Here is a 22,900-nt window from a genome sequence, read left to right on the forward strand (position 1 = left end):
AGATTGATTATTTCCTAGTCCTTATAGTTACTTCAGTATCTTATCTAGGACTAGAATTAAAGGTGTGTCTGAATGAGGATAGAGAAAAGGAGACTGAGAAGGAGTAGTTGGACTAGAGATCCTGAGAAGATAGTTTGAAGGAAAAGACGATGATGAATAGTGTCAGAGGGTGTAGAGAGTAAAGAATAAGGATTGAGAAAATGTCATTAGATGTGGAAATTTAAAAATCGTTGGAAAGAGTGATTTTGATTGAATAATAAGGGAAGCCAGACTGCGGAGAATTAAGAAAAGAGTGACAGCAAAAAAAGTGGAGGCACCTATTCTAGACAGCTGTTTTAAGGACTTCACCCACAAAAGGGGATGAGAGAGATTATGGGAAAATAATTATAATAGAAGTATGAATCAAGCAGGTTTTTTTTTTTAATGCTAGAGAAGTCATGGGCATTTTTATAGGTAGTAGATAGGAAAAGATAGTAAACATTAGTGAGAGAACAGGTATGAGAAAAGGGGATATTTCCTTCGCAATGAGAAGGTTTATCTCTTCTCATGAGACAGGGATGAAGGAGGAGACCATGGAAGAAGGAAGAGACCATGGAAGAAAGAAGCTAAGTAACTGTAGATGAGGAACAGGGGAAAGGAGCTAGTTCTCCCTAAATGGGCTTAATTTTTTCAGTAAAATAGTAGTAAAGTTGAATCATTTGTACAAGATATTTAACAAGTAGTAATTTCCTTGAAAGCTTTCAATGAGGATAAATCTATCTCCTCAAGCAGCCTGTTCCATTTTTGGGTAGTTTTAGTTGTTTTATTCTGACATTAAGCCTAAATTTGCCTCTTTGGACCATCTGTCTATTGCTGCTAGTTCTGTTTTTGGACCAAGGAGAACAACAGTCATACTCAGTCATCTTTCCAAGTTACAGTTCATTCAACCAATCTTCCTCATGGCATCTCTTTTCTGTGCACTGGTCTTCATGTGGAGCCCATGTCTTATCAAAAATTAATATCTTCTGTAGCATTTACCACTATATTGTGGCACATAGCAAGTGTTTAGTAAATCTTTGTGATATTAAAAAATTAGCCTTAATAAAATAACTTTACCAAATTCTTTCCTGAAATCTAAGTAACTTATGTATATATCATAATGTTACTGTTAACAAGGGCCATAGATTGTGAAGCAGCCATAGGTAAATTAGGAGTGTCTGGGGAATTAAATAAGCATTTTTTCTGGCCTGAAAAAACGAAACAAACAAACAAACAAACAAAAAAATTGAAGAATATGAGTCCTTGGGGGCACATAAGCTGTCAAGCTTGAAAATGGAATTGTCATTCCTGCTCCTGGTTTGTGAAGGAACCAGTTGGAGAGAAGCAAGAGGGAAAGTGAGAAGTGAAGTTTGCAACAGAACTGGACAGGAAAATTTCCTAGAAGTGGAGAAGGGAAGACAAATGGAAAGTGATTATAATATAAAGAGTCCAAGGAACAGTACAAAAGGGGAACTAAGGGATTCCACTCCCTGGAAAGTCAAGATAGTCTAGGGTATCTAGATTAAATGAGTAGTATAAGAGAGAAGGCAGTTGGGAAAAGCAATGTTCTTGGAAAGTAGTATCTTATAGAGAGGTCTAAGGAAGTTAAAAGAGGAGAAGTAAATAGGAATATAGAGCTATCAAGAGAAAAGGGAAAAATTCTTGGGGAAATAATATCCCTGGAAGATGTTAGAGGTATCCAAACTGGGAAAGAAGAGAGATGGAGCCGGTGGTAAAAGTATTATGGGTGGAGCTGGCTCCAGCAGTGACTATACATTAAACCCATTTAGTAGTGGCCCTGACCAGTCCAGATCCTTTTTTTTTTTTTTTTTTTTTTTTTTTTTTTTTACACTGTGAATAGGCTATTGGGTCAGAAGATGGGAGGGACCATATAAAGAGAAATTTCCCTTGTGTTGAGGAATCTACTCCCTTCTCCAACTATTCTTACATAGATCACTGAAATACATCTTTCTACTCCATGTGGTGATAGTAATAATTAAGCCCTCTAAAGTTTGTAAAGTATTTTTTCATCTCATTTAAACCTTACAATTCTATGAGAGAGGTATATAATTATTATCCCTGCTTTACAAATGAGGTAACTGAAACTGAGAAAAGTTATTTTTACTGGGTTATAAGTGCCTCTGTCAGGGTTCAAACTCAAATATTCCTCTTCCTCAAAGTCGAGCTACCTACTGGGGTCTTGTTTGCATTTCCTTTTCCTTTGCCCTCAATTCTCTCTTTCCTCCTCTCCCCATTTGCCAAGGCCTCATGACTTCAGCATCTCAAGTCACCATATAGTACCAGGTTTTACTTCTAGGTTAAAGAGGGGACTCTAAGAATATGCTTTGAGACATAAATATATGTTGAATAAGTCATGTTTGATAATGATCATAAATGATAATGTTTCAAGTGTGTCTTATCTGTCTATGACATATTATAGAATTATAGAATTTAAAGCTAGGAAAGAACTTCAGAGATCTAGTGTGACCTTATTATTCTGATAGATAGGGAAAATGAAAGCCAGAGAAATTAGGTGATTTGCCAAAGCTGACAGAATTCTAACAAACTGTATTGAGTGGAGTCTAGCATTAATTAGATTCAAATTAACTAAAAAATTGTAAGGAAGAGGTCTTCAGAACTATTTGGTACTTGTTAAAAAAGAACAAATGGAACAAATTAAATAAACAAGATTTGGAGTATTCCATAAAAACCAAAGATACTGTTATACTAAGGACTTTCTGTTTCACAAACACTATTGGGAAAACTGGAAAACATTTTGCCAAATGAGGTTTAGACTTAACGTCTTACAACATTTTTATTCCACAGTATAATAATATATTCCAATTAGTTCAAGGCCTAAACATAGATGTCATAACCATAAATAAAATAGAAGGGGACAGACACCTTTTTGTATTTTTGTAATAATGGAGAGGGAGGGAAATTTTAACAAGGGTTAGAGGTGATCATGCTAGATAAAATTACAATTACAATTAAAGATTTTTTTTTTTTGCAGGCAAAAAGCAAGGCAGAATTAGATGAGAAATAATTGAGACACAATAATAGGAAGAGAAGGTGCTTTTTGCATCATGGTAATCTTGAACTAATATCTCAGTTATTTGCTACATGTAGCCTACCTTTTTAAGAATACCAGAGGCAAAATAAGCTTTAACAAAAACTCACTAGAGAAGAAATGAGCTGAGTGACTTTAATTATCTCTATTTTGGACTATCAGCACTAAAAGTAGGAGAAAAAAGGCAATCAAGAAGGAATGGGAAGATGGTTATAAACAAGATAAAGATTCCATATAAGAACAAGGTCAAGATAATACTCTTAAGTGGAAGTGGAAGTCAATCCCCCTTCTGCCCACAAAACTGAGTATAAAAAATAACTGAAAATATGGTTCATATGGAGGCAAGAGATCCATGACCAATGAATCTGGTGATGCTGAAGCTTGGAATTTCACCACCTACGAGGCAAAAGATAGCTCTTTATCTGCTTTAGGTGATGCTAATATACCAGGGGAGAAGAACTATAAGAGTTGGTACCACGAGCCAGCAAGCAGATGCCGCTCTTTCTGGTGAACAAAGTCAAGGAGAGGCTCTGGAAAAATCTTGCTAATTGTTATCAGGTACTGATGAAACTGAGGATGATGTGGTCCTGAGGGGACATGTCAATCTTTAGATAAAGAAGGCTTTTCCTTTATGTGGCTTTCCTTCAAGATAGCGATTGGTTCACAGTGAACATTTCTAACTTGTTCTTTCAGAGAAAGAAAATACAGAGTATATGTATTTTACTGAAGGTGACCACATAGAAGTTAGTCTCCAAAGTAAGATACTGATTGTACTTGCCCATTATCATCTTCCCATACATGCCCAATTAGTAGATGTTTGTAAGCTATTTTAAACATTGATGTTTTAAATATTATTGGGGATGAGTTCTCCGATTTAGTTATTATTCCAAACTCAGATATGGGAAGTCAGCAAGATGGGTTTGTGGTCTGCTTTTAGATGCATGATGTGATGAGTGGTACACTCATCCTTTGGCCTTTGCTGGAAATAAGGTGTTTCAGATGTCCCAAGCCCAGTGGGCAGATGACAGAATCACAAGTTTGAGAGCTTATGCTAATGGAGTGGTTGCTCTAGGGTGTGTGAGATGGTGAGGGTCTGGCTCTGAAGACTGCTCTAGGCTGCCCTAGTTCTCTCTGTACCGCCTCTTAGGGGCACAAAGCCTAGACAAGGTGAGCAGCCAGTGCCCCAAACTCCTCACAGAAGAATTATGGAAGGGACACAAATCTAGGCTATTCTCCATTCTGAGCTGCCTCAACTCATCTATATCAGGGAAAAGTGGGCTGTTTAATTGTAGACTCTCTACAATAAACAGTCTTTGAGAAAGGAAGTTCGGAGCAACCCATTTCTGAAGTCCAGATCTGAGCATTCTTTCCAACCTCCATTACTGTCCTATCTTGGACTGGGGTGAAAACAAGAGCTGGACTGAACTGATCAAAGGACTCTAATCCCCTCACATAGAAGCAGTCAGAAACACTTTAGAAAAAAATAACCATCAATGTGAAATTGTGAGCATAACAAAAGTTCATTTCAGGTTTTCTTTTTTAAAAAATCCAATAACATGAATATTTCCATATATGAAGAACAGAAAAATTGCTTTGTATATGAACCTGTAAATCTCTATTATGCATTTTAAAAACATATTTCAACATGGTAACAAGTATCTTGCTTTTTCAGTGTTGTCTCCTGAACTTTTTTTAAAAGTTTAATTGATGTTCTTTCTTTGCTTTTTGCATCATTATTATACAACTGCATTTCTTGTCCTCTTGTCCTTACTCCTTTTCCCTCACCTCCATTAAAAACCCTCTCTTATAATTAATAAATAGAATAAAAGCCAAACCTACCCATGATCATGTCTGGAAATGCATGTCTCATTTTTCACTTAAGTCTATTCCTCTTTGCTCAGAGATGGGATGAATGCTTTATCAGTCATCTGAAGTAGTTACTGGTCATTGCATTGATCAGAATTCTTAAATCTTTTAAAGTTGTTTTCCTTTACAATGTTGTTAATTGTAAATTAGGGACTTTGCTTCCTATTAAGATGGACAGCTTAAAGCCATCAATGCATTATTTAAATAAACTCTTCCACTGGGAGCCAAGATGGTGGAATAAGACAGGAAATCACTTGAACTCTCCCCAAATCATTTTCACAATAAAATGAATTCTGGAATGGCAGAACCAACAAAAAGGTGGAATGAAAACATTTTTCAGCCTAACACAACTTGGAAGATTGGAAGGAGAGGTCTGTTTCACTTGAATAAAAGGGGAATGCAGGTTAGGGAAGGCAGTGTCTGGGCAAGTTGGCAGCAGACCACATCAACAAGCCATTGGGAGGCCCTAGGCCCCAGATCAGGTCTATGACTGAAGCCCCTTGACCATGATACAGCAGCAAATGAGCTACCAGGCCCCCTGCATCCCCAGCATAGCACCAAGCAAGTGGTGAGGGCTCATTGTGCCCCCTTCACCTGAGAAACAGAGCTCAACTTTAAAAGGCTCAAAATAAACTGGGGGGAAAAATGAAAAAATAGAAAAAGAACTAGACTAGAGAAAGTTACTTTGGTGACTGGAAAGATTAAAATACAAATTGAACAATGTCAAAATGCCTACATGCAAAGCCTCAAAAGAAAAAGATGAATTGGTCTCAGAATTGAGAATTCCTGGAAGAGGAAGGAAACATAAAGTGAAAAAAGATACACAAAAAATTTGCTGAAGAAAAACTTTAGAATTGACCAAATGGAAAAGGATATAAAAAAACAAATTAAATTGGAAATATGGAATCTAATGATTCTGTGAGAAATGAATCAAGAAAAAAAATTCCTAAAAAAATCAACTAACTTGGAAAATAGATCTAGGACTTCAATACATTTTTTCCTTAAAAAAAAAATCCAAAAAAAAAATACAAAATAAAGGAAAAAGAAAAGTTAAAAAAAAAAAAGGAAAACATTGTCATGTACTTAGCAGAATATCAGGAAGGATTCAAAATATGTAACAAATTTCCATTTCAAGAACACATATAATAGAAGAAATTACATTGACACTGTCCATCTTTGCTTCCTTGTAGGTGGTTATTTTGATTGCTGTGGTATACATTTTACATTATTTTTCCCCCTTTCATTCCTTCCATTTTCCCCAAGTAGCTACAGTTACGCACAGATAAATTTCTGTATATATACATATCTTTGTATATGTATGTATGTATAGGTATATGTATATACACATACACACCTACATACATCTATATACATATACTTACATGTATATACAAATTTACATATACATTTACATATGTAGACATGCATCTAAAACAGTATTAATATGGCTGACATATAATGTAGATTTCTGTCTTTGAATTTTTAATTTTGTCTAATTTCAATAAGTAGCCCTACTTAAAAACAAAAAACAATTTCTACTCCTTGTTATAGTGCTCATGTATAACTCTTTACTATCCCTGCTAATTCTTCTACTGTAGTTCTATTCCTTAATTAGCCTTGCTATTCTTAACCTCTCCTCACCTATATATCCCTCCTTTATCTTCTCCTCCCATCTTTTCCCCCTCACTTTACCTTATTCCCATTAATCTCCACACCTTATGCCATTCCCCTTAATCTAAACACCCTTTTATATGCTACTTTATCTTATTCCCCCAATTTCTTTGTAGATTTTGGAAGGTATTAGACTCTTCATGTTATGTATTGTTTCCTATTTAAATCATTCTTGATGTGAGAAGGTTTTTAGAACTACCAGCCATCCTCCCCCTATAATGCATCTGTGTTGGTTTTTCCTCTGTACCTCATATGTATAGCATAATTACTATTTTTATCTTTTCCTAGACAGTTTTACTTTAGAATCATATCATCCTTAGCTTTGCCCCAGTCTTTCTTTTTGAACTACCCAATTACTGATGTCATTATTAAACACATGGTTGACATTTCCATTTAAAAAACAAAAACAATTTGCTCATGTTGAGCCCCTTGAAATTAATTTTTGATGTTGGCTCTTACATATTAAATTTTCTATTAAGTTCAGATTTGGTTGAAATGAGGTCCTGAAAATCTGTTGAGCTTGTTAGATGTCCATTTTTTTTTCATTATTTTGCTTAGTTTTGCTGGATATTATATTTTTGGCTGCAATCCTACTTCTTTTGATTGCTGATATATATTATTCCAGGGTTCCCAGCATATTTGAATTGTTTTTGCTGTTGTTTCTTATAGACCTTTTTCTTTGATCTGAGAATTTTGAAATTTTGAAATAATATTCCTATGTATTTTCCTTGTAGGATGTCTATGAGGTGATGATTGGTGAATTTATTCTATTTCTACTTTTCCCTCCTGTTCTGTCATCTCAAGACAATTTTCTTTTATTTTTAGTTATTAAAGCTTTTTATTTTCAAAACGTGCACAGATAATTTTTCAACACTGATCCTTGCATAGCTTTGTGTTCCAAATTTTCCTCTCCTCGATTATTTCTTGTATCATTGGGTCATGGTTCTTTTTTTTTTGGCCACAGCTTTAGTTAGCCTTATGTTTTCTTTTCTTGTATAGGATGTTTCACATTCTCTCTTGTTTTTTTCATTTTTTATATTTTGTTTATTTCTTGGTCTCTTATAGCTTCACTGGCTTCCCCTTGGCCAATTCAGATTTTCAAAGAATTATTTTTTTCTTTAAGACTTTGTATCTCCTTTCTAGTTGGTTAATATCCCCTACCCCCCATTAACCTTGTTTTTATTGAATGTTTTTTTTTTTTTTAGTGTTTCTTCAATCTCATTTGATTTTTGAAATCTTTTTTGAGTTCTTTTATAAATTCTGAGAGGTGGCCTTTGAGGTAGAAGAGGCTTTTTAAAAATTTTTTTAAAATTTTTTTTAAAATTTCACTATCCTCCTCTGAAGATGGATCCCAGTCTTCCCTATTCCCATAGTAAGTTTCTATGGTTGGGTTCTTTGCCTGTTCACTTTTTTTTTTTTAAATGAGAGCTTTTAGTGCAAGCATCTCTAATCTTAGGGTGGTGGGTGGGATGGTACCTCTGGTCCTGGAATCCCAAACCAAAAACTCCACATTCCTCCAAGTGTCCCCATCAGCAGCGTCCCTGCCCAATTGCTTCTGCATTCACGGGATGTGCTGGTTCTTTCTTGCCTAGGGCTGGATCCTTGCAGCACAGCTGGGCCTGACATTTCTAATCAGCAGAGATTCCTTCCTTCAGTGTTCACAGACTCAGACCCCCAACTCCCTCTCCTGTCTTGAGAAGTGAAAATTCCTGTAGTTCTGAGGCTTCCTCTGAATCCAGCTAGCCCTAGGGTGCCCAGTTTTCTGTTCTTTCTGCAGAGATAGCCTGGAGCTATTTGTGCTTCACACTAGTTAAACTTTAGTCCTGGGGTTGGCCATGTCAGGTTGTTCCAGGAGAATCTCTGTTCTGCCCCAAGACTTTGTTTTCCATTGGTCTATGTTTACTTAGGGTACAATTTTGTTTTGTTTGTGGGAGAAATCTGGAGAGCTTGATATTTTCTGATTTATTCTGCCATCTTCCCAGAATCCTCATATTTCAAGAAATAATTAAGGAAAACTGCCCTGATATTCTAGAACCAAAGGGTAAAAATAGACATTGAAAGAATCCACTGATCACTACCTGAAAGAGACCCCAAAATGAAAACTCCAAGGAACATTATAACCAAATTCCAGAACATTCAGGTCAAGGAGAAAATAATACAACCAAGCAGAAAGAAATAATTCAAATACCATGGAGCCACAGTTAGGAGTATAAAGAATTTAGCAGCTTCTCCATTAAAGGATTGGAAAGCTTGGAATGTGATATTCTGAAAAGCAAAGTTAGCTAGATTAGAACCAAAAAATTGCCTATCAGGCAAAAATGAGTATTTCTAAGGGGAAAATGGTCATTCAGTGAAGTAGAGAACTTTCAAACACTTCCAACAAAAAGGCCAGAGCTGAGCAAGATATTTGATTTTTAAATACAAGACTCAGGAGAAACATAAAAACGAGTAAACAGGAAAGAAAACAATAAGGATTCAAAAACATTAAATTGTTTACATACCTACTTGGGAAGAGGAAATGTAATTCTTAAGAACTATCATTAAGGTGGTCAGAATATACACAGGGTGGGTATGAGATGACTTTGATGGGATGATATAAAAAAGGAGTGAAGAGCATTACACTGGGGACAGAGGGAAGCGATTGAATGAAGTAAATTATCTCACATGAAGAGCCACAAAAAAACCTATTACAGTGGAAGGAAAGATAGGGTGGGAGTGGGGTGGGATATTGGTGATAGGTATTGCTTGAATCTTACTCTCATAGGAATTAAAAAAGGAATAATATAGGCAGGGTATAGAAATCTATCTTAGCTAGAGGGAAGTAGGAGAGGAGTTTTTAAACAAAAAGGGGGAAGATTGACAAAAAGGAGGGCAGATTGGGGGAGGTGGTGTTCAGAATTGAAGAGGGAAAAAATGGAAGAGAAGGGGAAGGAAAAAGAAGAGACAGACCAGGAAAAATAGGATGGAGGGAAATACATAGTAATAACAATGTAAATGGGATAAACTGATAAAACGAAAGTGAATAATTGGATTCTACAATATATGTTAAGTATACTTTTGAAGCAGAGACACAAAGAATAAAGATAAGGAGCTAGAGGAGAATTTCACGCTTTAGTTGTAACAAAAAAGTAGGCATAGAAATTATGATCTTGGACTAAGAAAAAGCAAAAATCTAAAAGGAAAAACTAAAAGGTACCCTAGACAAGTAATATCAATATCAACACTAAACAACAAGTGAATTCTAAATATTAAAAAAAATTTATCCAATACTATATAAACTATTTGAAAAAACAGGCAAAGGAGCCCTATCAAATTTTACAATAGAAACATAGTATGGATACAGGAAGAGCTAAACAGAAAAAACTTTAGACCAATATGCATAGTATATTATCTATACTATGTTTAGTATAACATCTAAATTCTTAAAGAAGTTAAATGAGTTACAGAGAGAGACAGCAAAATTACACTAGCAAAATTATACTTTCCACTCTTAGAACCAGGTAAATTTAACCACAAAAATAAACAAAGTTAAGGAAGTGAAAGTTTTAGAGAAGTTAGATATAAAAGACCTCTGGAGAAAATTATATACATTTTTTTTTCTCAGCAATATATTGCACAAAAATTCATCTATTAGAGAATAAAAATCTCAAGTCTAATGTAGAAAGGCAGACATATCCCCTTTTCAGATCATACTGCAATAAAGTTACATTCAACAATGGGCAGTGGAAAAAATAGGTTAAAAATTAATTGGAAACTAATCTTAATGAGTGAGCCAAAGAACAAATCATAGAAACAATTTCATTAAAGAGAATGACAGTGAGTCAGCATACAAAATTTATGCGATACAGCCAATATGGTACTTAGGGGAAATTTTACATTTCTAATTTACAATAAAATAGGGAAAGAACAGATCAATGAATTAGGCATGCAACTAAAAAAAAAAAAAAAAACTAGAAAAAGAATGAATTAAAAACTTAAGCACCAAATTAGAAATCCTGAAAGCCAAAGGAGAGTATAGAAAAATCAAAAGCAAGAAAATTATTGAATAAAAGAGCTGGTTTCATGGGAACCTCTCTCCCCTTAAAATAGGCAAATTTGGTTAATTTGAGTTTTAAAAATTACCAGTATAAAAAATTAAAAGGGTAAATTCACCACCAATGAAGAGGAAATTAAAGCAATTAGGAACTATTTTGCCCAATTGACAATCTCTCAATCTAAGTGAAATTGACGGATATTTACAAAAATATAAACTGCCAAGATTAACAGAAGAGGAAATAGAATACTTAACCCCATTTTAGAAAAAAAAAATTTAAGTCAAGAAAAAATCCTCAGGGCTAGATGGATTCACAAGTGAATTCTACCAAACATTTAATTCTGATGTCATATAAACTCTTTGGAAAAGCAGGAGAAGAATTCTATCAAATTCATTTTATAAGACGAATAAGGTGCCAACAGCTGAAATAAAGAAAATTATAGGCCAATTTCCATAATGAATATTGATGCAAAAACATTGAACAAAATACTGGCAAGGAGATTACAGCAATATATCACAAGAATCATACATTGTGACCAGGTGGGATTTATACAGAAATGCAGGGCTGGTTCAATATTAGGATAACTTGGCAAAATTGACCATATCAAAAAAACCTAACAAAAATCATAATTATCTATACAGATGCAAAAATTTTTGATTAAATGCAACACATTCCTATTAAATAAAAGAGCACAGGAATAAGAATTTTTCTCAAAATAACTAGTATCTAAAGCCATCAGCAAACATTATCTGCAGTGGAAATAAGCTAGAAGGCTTTCCAATAAAATCTGAGGTGAAGCAAGAATGCCTAAAATCATCACTTATTCAATATTGCTAGGAATATCAGCTATAGCAATAAGAAAAACAAATTAGGATAGGGAAAGAATGAGAAAAAAAACCATCACTCTTTGCAGATATGGTGTACTTAGAGAATTGTAAAGAATCTATTATAATTAACTTCAGTAAAGTTGCATATAAAATAAATCTACACCATCATTTCTATATCTTATCAATAAATTCCAGTGATAAATTCTACGTAAAATAACTATAGACAATATAAAATACTTGGAGGTCTACCTGCTAAGACAATCCCATGAACTATAATAAACACAAAACACTTCACACAAATACAAATCTAAAAAATTGGAAAATCAATTGCTTGTGGGTAGTCCAAGCCAATATAAAAATGATAATGCTAACTAAATTTACTTATTCAATGCTATTACAATTAAAATTACAAAAATAGAAAAAATAATCTGAAAGAGCAGAAAGTCAAGAATATCAAGGGAATTAAGAAAAATTGTGAAGAAATATGACTCAGTCATATGAGATCTCAAACTAAATTACAAAATACTAATCAAAACAGATTAGGCACACAAGACATAATAGTAAATGACCATAGTAATCCAATATTTGATAAAAGACCCAGATTCTGGGAGAAGAATTCACTAGTTAACAAAAACTGCTTAGAAAACTGGAAAATAGTATGGCAGAAACTAGATATAGACCAAATCTTACACTATATACCAAAATAGTCAAAATGGGCATGTGATTTTTAATATAAAGCAAATTAGGAGTGCATGGAGTAGATTACCTGTCAGATATATGAAGAAGGGAAGAATTTGTGACCAAATAAGAGATAGCAAATATTAGAAGACATAAAATATCTAATTTTGAGTAGATTAAAGACATTTTTTTTTTTTTGCAGAAACAAAATCAACGTAACCAAGATTAGAAGAAAATTAGAAAAATGGGAAACATTTTAAATAGCAAGTATCTCTGATAAAGGCCTCACTTCTCAAATATATAGAGAATTAAGTCAAATTTATAGGAATACACATTCTCCAATTGATAAATGGCCAGAGGATATGAACATACAATTTTCAGATGAATTCAAAACTACAGTCATGGGAAAAAATGCACTAAATCACTATTGATTAGAGAAATGCGAATTAAAACAACTCTGAGGTACCACCTTACACCTAAAATAAAATAAAAATCAATCATATTGACTAAAATGACAGAAGAAAATTATAAATACTAGAGGGAAATGTGGGAAAATTGAGGCATTGTACTATTGGTATAATTGGGAACAATTTACAATTATGTCCAAAGGGCAATCAAACTCTGCATACCCTTTGATCCAGCAGTACCACTACTGGGTCTGATTCCAAAGAGATTTTTAAAAAGTGGGAAGGACCTATTTGTACAAAAACATTTAGAGTTGCTCTTTTTTTTGGTGGTAAAGAATTGGAAATTGAAGGGATGCCCATCAATTGGGGAATGGCTAAACAAATTGTGGTATATGAATGTAATGGAATATATGCTATAAGAAGTGATGAGCAGGCAGATTTCAGAAAAATTTGAAAGACATGAAAGGATGCAAAGTGAGCAGAACCAATAGAACATTATACACAGTAACAGCAATATTGTACAAATATTAACTATGAATGGCTTAGCTATTCTCACAATATAATGATCCAAGACAATTCCAAAGGACTTGTAATGAAAAATGTTATCACCATCTAGAAAAAGAACTGATGGAGTCTGAAGGCAGATAAAAGCATTTTTTACTTTATTTTTTCATGCATTTTTTTCTTTTCCAACATGACTAATAGGGAAATTTGTTTTACATGATTGGATTTATACAACCTATATCAAATTGCTTACATCTCAGGGAGGTTAGTGTTGAAAGAAGGAGGAAGAAAATTTGAAACTCAAAATTTTTAAATGAATGTAAAAATTGTCTTTACAGGAAATTGAAAAAAATAAAATGCTATATAAAAATAAACTCTTGGCTAAACTCCTACAGTTTAAGGATAGAAATGAGTTCTTGGACATATGTCCCTCAAACTTGCTGCCCAAGCTGCATGTTTTCATTTGAATATCAACTAACAAACATGTATTAAATAATTATTCTGTATCAGGCAGTAGGGAGACAAAAACAAAATTTTCTTTAAGCAAGAAATTTGATGGAAAATGATCTTGAAAATAGTTTTTGATAGCACTTTTAAAATGTGTGATACTTATTTTCCATGAATCCAATGAAAAACACAGTCCTCTTTCAATTTCAGTCTCTCCAGTCTGGGTAATTTGGTCATGATTGAGTTAATAACATCTTACTTATATTTTAGCCCTTTAAGATTTACATAGCACTCTCCCTGGTGTGCCATGTAGAACACAGACTATTTCTGTTTTACTGGTAAGAAAACTGAGACTCAAAGGTTAAATGACTTGCCCAAGATCATAAGGCTAGTAAATATCAAAGTAGACCTTGGATCTAGGTCCTTTAACTCCAGGTCCAGTGCTTTCCCTATCATATTAGGCCTGTGGCTTTGGAATAAAATTTGCTGAGCGGTGTATTGGATAGAATAAGAAAAAGATTTGACTATATCCCAAAGAGATTATGAAGAAAGGAAAAGAACTCACATGTACAAAAATGTTTATAACAATCCTTTTTTTGTAGTGTCAAGGAACTGGAAACTGAGTGGATGCCTATTAGTTGGAGATTGGCTGAATAACTTACAGTATATGAATGTTATGGAATATTACTGTTCTGTAAGAAATGACCAGCAGGATGATTTCAGAGAGGCTTACATGAACTGATGCTAAGTGAAGTGAGTAGAATCAAAAGAACAAAGTATAGCAACAAAATTATGTGATGATCAACTGTGATAAATTTGGCTCTTTTCAACAATGAAGTGATTCAGGGCAATTCCAATAGACTTGTGATGGAGAGAGCCATCTGCATCCTGAGAGAGAACTGGGAGAACTGAGTGTGAATCATAGTATTTTCACTTTTGTTGTTGTTGTTGTTCACTTGCTTGTTTTTCTCATTGTTTTTCCCTTTCAATCTGATTTTTTCTTGTGCAGCATGATAAAAGTGGAAATATGTTTGTTTAGGAGAAGGGGGAATTGGGGAGGGAGGGAGACAAATATGAAATACAAGGTTTTGCAAGGGTGAATGTTGAAAATTGTCTTTGCATGTAGTTTGAAAAATAAAAAGCTATTATTTTTTAAAAAAGATGTGGGTTCAAGTCTCCTTTTTAATACGTACTAGCCATAGAACCCTCAAGATCATTTAATCTCTCCTTGTCCCAGGAACTCTCCAACACCAAGTTACATGATAGTTGAAGATCTTTATAATAAAGATTTCTTCTAAGGGAGAAAGGGAACTTATACCAATAAAATCACAGATCCAGACCCCCCCCCAAAAAAATTTCAGGGATACAATTTCATCAAATCAAGTATTCAAGCCTTTTAGCAGTAAAGAGAGAAAAGAGATCTCATGTAGACTTTCTATCATTTCTAGTATGTGATCCATGATTCCCCTATAATACAACAGTTTCTATTTTGTACAATTCTGTGGACAGGATTTTGCATAGAACAATCAACATGTTCATCATTAACAAGTCTGCTCTATTCAGTAAAACATATCCTTTATTTTGTAAAGGATGTTTCAATGGATAGAATATTGGGCCTGAAGTCAGAAAGACATATCTCCCTGAATTAAAATCTGGCCTTAGTCAGACTAAGTCTTAGTCACACTAGCTGTGTGACGCTGAGCAAGTCACTTAACCCAATTTACCTTAGTTTCCTCATCTATAAACATAATCTGGAGAAGAAAATGACAGACCACTCCAGCATCTTTGCCAAGAAAAGCCCAAATGGGTTCATGAAGAGTCAGACACGACTGAAAAAATGACTCAACAATGAATTTTCTTTGTACCAACTCAACCTCTATAAACCTTAATTTCCTCATATGTAAAAAAAGATGTTGTATTAGACAGTCACCAAGGAAGGTCCCTTTTAGATCCAAATCAATAAGCCATGTTAAACAGTGCCTCACTTTATAATTTTTGTCTTAAAGGAGCACAATTTTCTTAAAGATATCCTCTGATTCATAGTTTCCCAACCACTCCAACATTCTGAGATTTTTTTTACTATATAGACAAAATGAATACATTAGAACTCAGACTACACTTCAAATGCTATCTCACCCAAAAGGCTTATGTCCCATGTCTGATGTGTAATCCTTAGCTCCCTACCTTGACCTCTACACACACACACACACACACACACACCTCCATAGACACATACACTCATCCATACACACAACACACAAATACATCCATTCTATACAGGTACATATCCGCGCAGGTACGACACACACAGACACACAGAGCATTCTCCCAAGGCAACAATGGTGAAAGGAGGCACAGAAGGCTGTCGTCTTAGGTTGTGCTGCATGCAGCTTTATTGGCCTTGTTGGCTTGCTCCATTCCAGGGTGCAAATCCTCATGGGCTTTTCCTACAGCATCTTTTGGCTGAACCGTTCTTTGAGATTCCTCCCAGCATAGCAGAGTTTGTTGAATGATAACTCAGGATCTATTCTGAGGACGCTGCTCCAGTTATGGTCATAGTCGCGGAAAAATGAAATGACTTGGTTGTCTTGAGCCACTACAGTCTCTCCTTGCCTACTCTCCTACTTCTCTCCCCTTGTATCTTTCAAGTGAAATTACGTATGATCTGGTTCCAGTCCAGTCTTTACTTTTTTTTTTGTTTTCCATTAATAGTTCCAAGCTGACTCCCCTAACCCCACCCTACAACGAACCCCCATCTGCAGGAAGAAGGCCAACAATGTGACCGTTTGGACATTGTTTTACGTGGTCTTCCTCTCTGACATCCCTTCCTCCTGGCTGGCAGAATGAATTCAGCTTTTAAAAATGAACAAATTTAATAACAAAAACTTACATCAGATCAGCTTCTTGATCAGATGCTGCTTCCTTGGAAACAAAGGGAATGGGAAAGGAAAGGGATTTCATTTCCTTCTTTGTGTGAGCGAGGGAGAGTGTGGTTCATCAGACTGTAAGATTTAGAGGTAATATACCTCAGTGATCATCAAGCCAGACACTTCTTATTCTACTGATGAGGAAAAAAGACCCAGAGGAATTATAATTCTGGGTGTGGAGAAGAATAGGTTCTGAAAATAAACTCACAAGTATATCCTTGGCAGTAATTTCAGGCACTTGATAATGGCACCTCTCCAGTGATCTGAAAATGTAAGATGTTCTTTGTAAGAACAGTTTCCCAAGGGGTCAGATGGGATGACACTGAGTGGCGCTAAAAGACAGATCTGCTCACTCATGGGAGTGGCGCTGCGCAGGAATTAAGCCATCCATCCATTTACTTTTCATGTGGGATGCTCCCTGGTGAAATCCAGGCACTCTTGAGAAACCCCAGTGGCTGGGCTTTCAGGGAGTGTCCTTTCTTTAGCTTTATATCGGCTCTAAAACAATTTGAGGTATGAGCGTGCCTTTAAAAAGAATTCCAGTTTAGTCTGTGTGCAGAGTGACCTATGGCTTCCCACAAATCATCATATTAACTTTGAGATGGGAAGAGCTCTGTTCCCACATTTGGAGGGAAGGAAATAAGCTGGTTGCCTCCATCCTAAAAAAGATACTCTATTTCACACAATCAAAGGGTCTTTTTTCAAGTGTGTGTTTGTCAGAGGGATTAGGAGAGCAGCATTAACCCTACTTACTGGGGAGAAATGAACCCTCATCATCCCCTTTCTGAAGAAGGAATGAGGGAAAAGGGGGCAATGAGAAAAAAGAGGACTTAGCACATATTAGTGAATATGAGTCAAGAATCTTTTGCTCCCTAGATTCTGCATACAGGTGGGTGATTTGGCATGGGGAAGATCTGGAAATGCCTAAGAGAAATAACACACAAGTGAGATAATCCAGAGAAAATAGACTTACAACCTGTGAATTATTCCAGGAGACCAAAGAGCAGTCCTTCCCAAACTATTTAAAAAGAAAGTCATCATCTTAAAGGTCCCCAGAATTTTAGACACAGTACGGTGCTCCATCAGGAATACCCTACTGCAGCCAGGCTCATCTCTGTCTCTAGGCCCTTCTTCACATCTTTCTCTATTCTCCCCATCCTCTGAATCATACACATCTTTCTAAAGCCCAGCTGGAAGAGGCTCATCCTCCTTTTCACTCATCAAATATTATGCATCTTTCAAAGATCCAGGGTAAGTTTACCTTTGGGAAGCTTTTCTCCTATGGCTTCAGCCTCCCCTCCCCTTTTGAAATCTTCGGCACTCAGTCTGAACTCCTTCTTTGGGCCTGATTCGAAACTTCTTGGTTTTGGTTTTTTTTATTTCTCATGAACATGTTTCTTGTTGTTCTATGCCTATGCATGTCCCTGATTCAAGTCATGTCTTTGGCTATAGGACTGGCGAATTACTACTTCTCAATACTCTTTAATAGCTCCTTAAGATTTTTTCAGTTTCAGGGAAGATGGTGATTTATGTTGGTAGAAGAACTGTCCTTATCTGGGAGTTCCAGATCCTAAATAGCTTTCTGTCTCATGCTTCTGCTTCCCCATGGTGCTTGGAATTATGGTTCTTAGCAGCTAAGAGACTGTTGATTTGAGTCAAAGTATATGGAGGAATAAAAAATGCTAGAAAAAAGGACCATTAGTAAAAGCCTCAGGGGTCTCCCAGTGGAGCTACTGCTTCTGTACCCTCCCAGTGAATCCCAGAAGAACCCAGTCAAATTTAACTGAATCTACTTTTCTCCAGATTGCTAACTGTCACTACAGTACTGTCCCACTCTTCAGAGTATATAAGAGATTAATTGGCCACAGAGGTGATAATAGAAATGAAAATATCCCTTATTTTGATTAAGAACATGGAAAATTGGCAATTATGATAGAGAGGAACCAGTCTTAACTTTAGGTTCTTTGGTTAGTGTTTAGAGACATCTATGGTCTAAAAAAGCAGCTACTTATAAATATGACCATTTCCTTACAAATTGGAGTCTGAATTTCTGCCTAGAGGCTCCCCTCTTGAGGACTCCTGATACAGGAGGTCCCACTTAGCAGCAAAGTTTATCAACTTCTGATATATACATCAATATGTATAAAAGAGATACTTTTTATTTTTAAAAATTTGCAGGATCAGAGTTAGAACTAGGCAGCAGTGGAGAACTGGGGGAGAGGAAATTCACAAGAGACAGCCATAGCCACCCTGAACAAGCTTGAGGGACCTAGAATTGTAATTCATCATGACTTGATCTAAGTTACTAGGCTTCCAACTGGCCCGGTGAGTATGTGAGCAATGTCTTCATATGTCTTCATGAGATTGCTCCTCCAGCCACTACCCTAGACTCAAAAGAATCCATCCTGAAACATCACTCAGGGAAATGACCTCGACCCAGGCTAGGACAAACAACAGCACTAGTACAATTTCTTCTCACCAAAAAAGAGCAAACAGTCCTGTCTTTGGAATTAGGGTTGAGGTACCATGAGGACTAGGATCAAGAAAGTCTAGGAATGTTAGTCTCTGAGAAATGCTTGTGATCAGCTCTCCAAGAATTACCTTGTTCCAGGACTAAAATTTCATTTGGAAGAACTGGAATGTAGTTTAACACAAGTAGGTTAAAAGTACACATTAGTATAAAGGAAGGGATCCAACACTAACCTACCTTATACTAACCTACCTTATAACCAGTAACATGTTTAATAAAACATTTATTCCCTGGATGGATCTCAGGAATTCTTCATGATGAATAGAATTCCAGTCCTCTCATTTTTAAATGGGGAGTTTTCTCAATAGTCTGAAATCATCAAGCAACTCTGGGATAGAAATTGTGCTTTAAATAATTTCCCCCTATTTTTCTTTCTTTTAACATAATTTAGTCACCTCACCTATTCTTCTGTCTTCTGCCATCCTAAGAAATACCCAAGACCTTAAAAATTTAGTGTGTTTAACAGTTACACAAAATATATAACTTTGGTTTCCTTCCCCATGAAATGATGTTGACCCAACTAACTAACCTTGAATGTTAGTCATCAATGTGTTCTAGAATCTGAGAACAAGATGACCCGTTAGAGGTTAGTTCCTTCTTCCTATTTGTCTCATGTCTCTAGAAGGCCAATACTTAGCATTTTACCCTGTTTCCCATATTGAAAATATATACAATTGGCTACAACATGCCAGTTCTCAAAGCAGAGGTGTCAAAGGTATAATAAATTCCTAGGTCTGCTGAGTCAAATTCCTTCCAAAGAAAGGGAGGATTTTATTCTCCATTTTGATATACTGGAGTCATCTCCCCAGTACCATGAGATGCCTTTCACAGAGACCTGCCTCATCTTCCTTTTAATCCACTTAAAAGAATTTTGTATTGTCTCCAAAAATATGTGTGCCAGGGCCACTAACTTTGCTGGTTTGATATAAGGTGGAGGCAGATTTGGGAGGGGGCCGCTGACAAGACTAGGGAAGCAGAGGTCAAGGAGAAAAAAAGAAAGAAATGTAGTGACAAAAGAGCAATGAGATGCTTTGGTAGGACCTCATGAGAAGTGTTCAAGTGGTGGCTGGATGAGATTGGCTGGGACGGTGGGAGACTTGATTCTTGTTCAGGTTTGTATAGGACTAGTCAGTCTGTCAAGTCTCTACCCACTCTGATATTCTGTGAGTGGGAGAAGAGGATTTTGACATGACTTCCTAATTAGGTTGTGTACTTCCTGAGGGCGGAAAACATGTCTTACTCATCTCAACATTTGGCATAGGACCTTGTGCTAAGTAAGTGCTTATTAAGGACCAACTGAGTGAATCAGTTAAAAAGAGAAAAGAGAAGAGACTGGCCTTCTGAGACTTCAGTGATGTTACCCTAAGGTTGGATGAGTAATTCCTGTCCCACATGCAGTGGGAAGCTAGAGGAGTCAGAGGTGAGATATCGGCCATAAATTTAGAGAATTAGGAGAGGATGATAAGACTCCAATTCCACTTCCCTTAGGTCTTAAAAGTCCTGTACCTTAACCACTGGTTCCCGGATCTTCTTCCCAAGTAATTCTTAGAGTTCGAATGCCCCTTGATATATTCTGCAGCGTCAAGGCTTCTGAACTGAGCAGCCCACCTGACCTATTGCACCTAACTAGGTTGTTGGATTTTTTAGCCTGCTGTGACTTTATTTTGAGGTTTTCCTTTCCTATATTTTTAGGAGACACTCAATGTTTCCCCTAGCCAGTATCAATTAGAACTATACTCCAAAGTGCTTGTTCTTTAATATCTGACTCTCTCCTCTCCTCCCTCCCCCCAAGCCTCTCAACTCTCATTTTCTTATGCCAGAGACAGGTAGTATATCAGTACAATGGGAATGGTTCCAGGTCCACAAGACCAACTTCTTCCCACCTGATATAACCTCCCTCTTTCTCTCTCCCTGAGGTTTGCCATATGCATAGTTCTTTAGTTGACTCTTTGATCAAACTGTGCTCTATATATTTTGCTGTCTTCAGGCTATCATTCTGAGGCACATCCTTCCATCCCAGCCAGGCTGGTTTCACTAGTTGCGGTACACATGTGTAGAGATACATATATTATATATGTTTAAAAATTAAAAAAGGTTAAAAACAATAACTTCAACAGCTCCTGGCTGTTCCAGGCAGGTGAGGTCTCACCCTGTAATTTTGAAGGTGAGGAACTTCCTTTCTGAGGGGTTCCCCCATGATGGCTACAGTATGGTTTTTTCCTCCACGGAGGTTAGTTCTGGAGTCCTCAGCCAGGCAAGCAGCTCAGCACTCCATAGGTTCAATGGGTCACCATTGGAAATTCCATCCTTTGCCTGTTTCTTCTGCCTCCAGAGAGTCAAACCAAAGGCAAACCCGGATGATGGGAAGTTCCATGCATTTGTGGTAGCCAAGGAAGCCAATGTAGACCTCAGAGCTGTGTCTCATCTCGTGTCTCAGGATGGCATGGGTCCAATTTATTACTGCAACTGCTTTTCCGACTGTGTGTTTCATTGGTTACATGGGCTAAGGGGTCTGATCGAATTAAATATCTAGAAAGGAAAGAGGCCAAAAAAAAGACAATTATCCACTTTCTACCTATGGTGATAATAATGTTCTTTTCTCATCTTTCATTGAAGTTTGCAAGTATTTAAATGCCTCAGGGGAACCCAGTTCATGCTGTTTCCTTTTTTCCTATTCTTCTAGGCCAAACTTAAATAACTTCCCCCAACTACTTCAGCTTAACAAGGACCTCCAACTTCTCTGAACTTCTGCAGTATTCAGAGTAGATATCATGATTAAACATTATCTTCTCGTGTTGTTCCTAATTGTTTTTCATGCTCTGTCTCCCAATCTAGAATGAGATCCTTGAAGGCAGGGTATCCTCTATTCCTTTATTTCTCCCCCACAGTGCCTCCCATAGTGATGTACCCACTCACTGGAAGTGCTCAACACATCTTTGATCTCTCCCTCAAATTTTCCTAAAGGCCTTTGTCTCAATGGGGTCCTTTGCTTTTAGCTCATTCCTTTGTATTATGCTTATTTGTGTGGGTTCTTCCACACATGGAGAATGAGAATGGAGACACAATCCCATTCCAGACTAGAAGATTCCTAAGGCTGGGTCCTATGTCATTTTAATTTTTGTTTGTATCTATCTATCTATCTATCTACCTATCTATCTGTCTGTCTGTTTATTTTATTTTTATTTTTGACTATAGTGCCTTGCATATAGTAGGCTCTTAAATGTCTGATGAATTAAATTGAATAGAATCAACTACTTTCACTGTCTTATCTGAATGCAAAACTTGCTTTCCCCAACATCACCACATTCTTGGAATCCTTTGTAAAGTTATTTCTGAGGACTGGAAGAGTTACCTTTTATATTCTATGATTTCTTGTTGGAACTAATCTTTCTTTGATGTTTATGCCATTTGTGAATATCTCCTCTTCCCATCCTTATTGATGTTACCTTCTCACCTTTAGGACACTCATGCTTTTCTCATTGATTGTGGTACTTGGCTCCTAGATTTGCTGTCTCCTGAAATAATCTTCAATTATTTCAAGTTTCAAATCCTTCCCCTCTGACCTTACATTTTCTTTTTTTTTTTCTTTTTTAATTTTAAATTTAATAGCCTTTTATTTACAGGTTATATGTATGGGTAACTTTACAGCATTGACAATTGCCAAACCTCTTGTTCCAATTTTTCACCTCTTACCCCCCCACCCCCTCCCCTAGATGGCAGGATGACCAGTAGATGTTAAATACATTAAAATATAAATTAGATGCACAATAAGTATACATGACCAAAACGTTATTTTGCTGTACAAAAAGAATCAGACTTTGAAATATTGTACAATTAGCTTGTGAAGGAAATAAAAAATGCAGGTGGGCATAAATATAGGGGATTGGGAATTCAATGTAATGGTTTTTAGTCATCTCCCAG

At 36.2% G+C, this 22,900-nt stretch overlaps 1 protein-coding gene across 8 annotated transcripts in view; it reads right to left on the bottom strand.

The window, feature by feature from the left end:
• Window positions 1-16,190: 16,190 nt before the first annotated feature.
• Window positions 16,191-22,900, bottom strand: part of KCNT1 (potassium sodium-activated channel subfamily T member 1) — a 221,020-nt gene continuing 214,310 nt past the window's right edge. For all 8 annotated transcript variants that reach the window (XM_031954966.1, XM_031954969.1, XM_031954967.1 and 5 more), the window contains one exon: window positions 16,191-21,508. In XM_031954966.1, the coding sequence (XP_031810826.1) occupies window positions 21,388-21,508 (121 nt within the window). In that variant the 3' untranslated portion in view covers window positions 16,191-21,387. The remainder of the gene's footprint in view (window positions 21,509-22,900) is intronic.

This window comes from Sarcophilus harrisii, chromosome 2 (assembly GCF_902635505.1).
Source record: "Sarcophilus harrisii chromosome 2, mSarHar1.11, whole genome shotgun sequence".
NCBI classification, from domain to species: domain Eukaryota; kingdom Metazoa; phylum Chordata; class Mammalia; order Dasyuromorphia; family Dasyuridae; genus Sarcophilus; species Sarcophilus harrisii.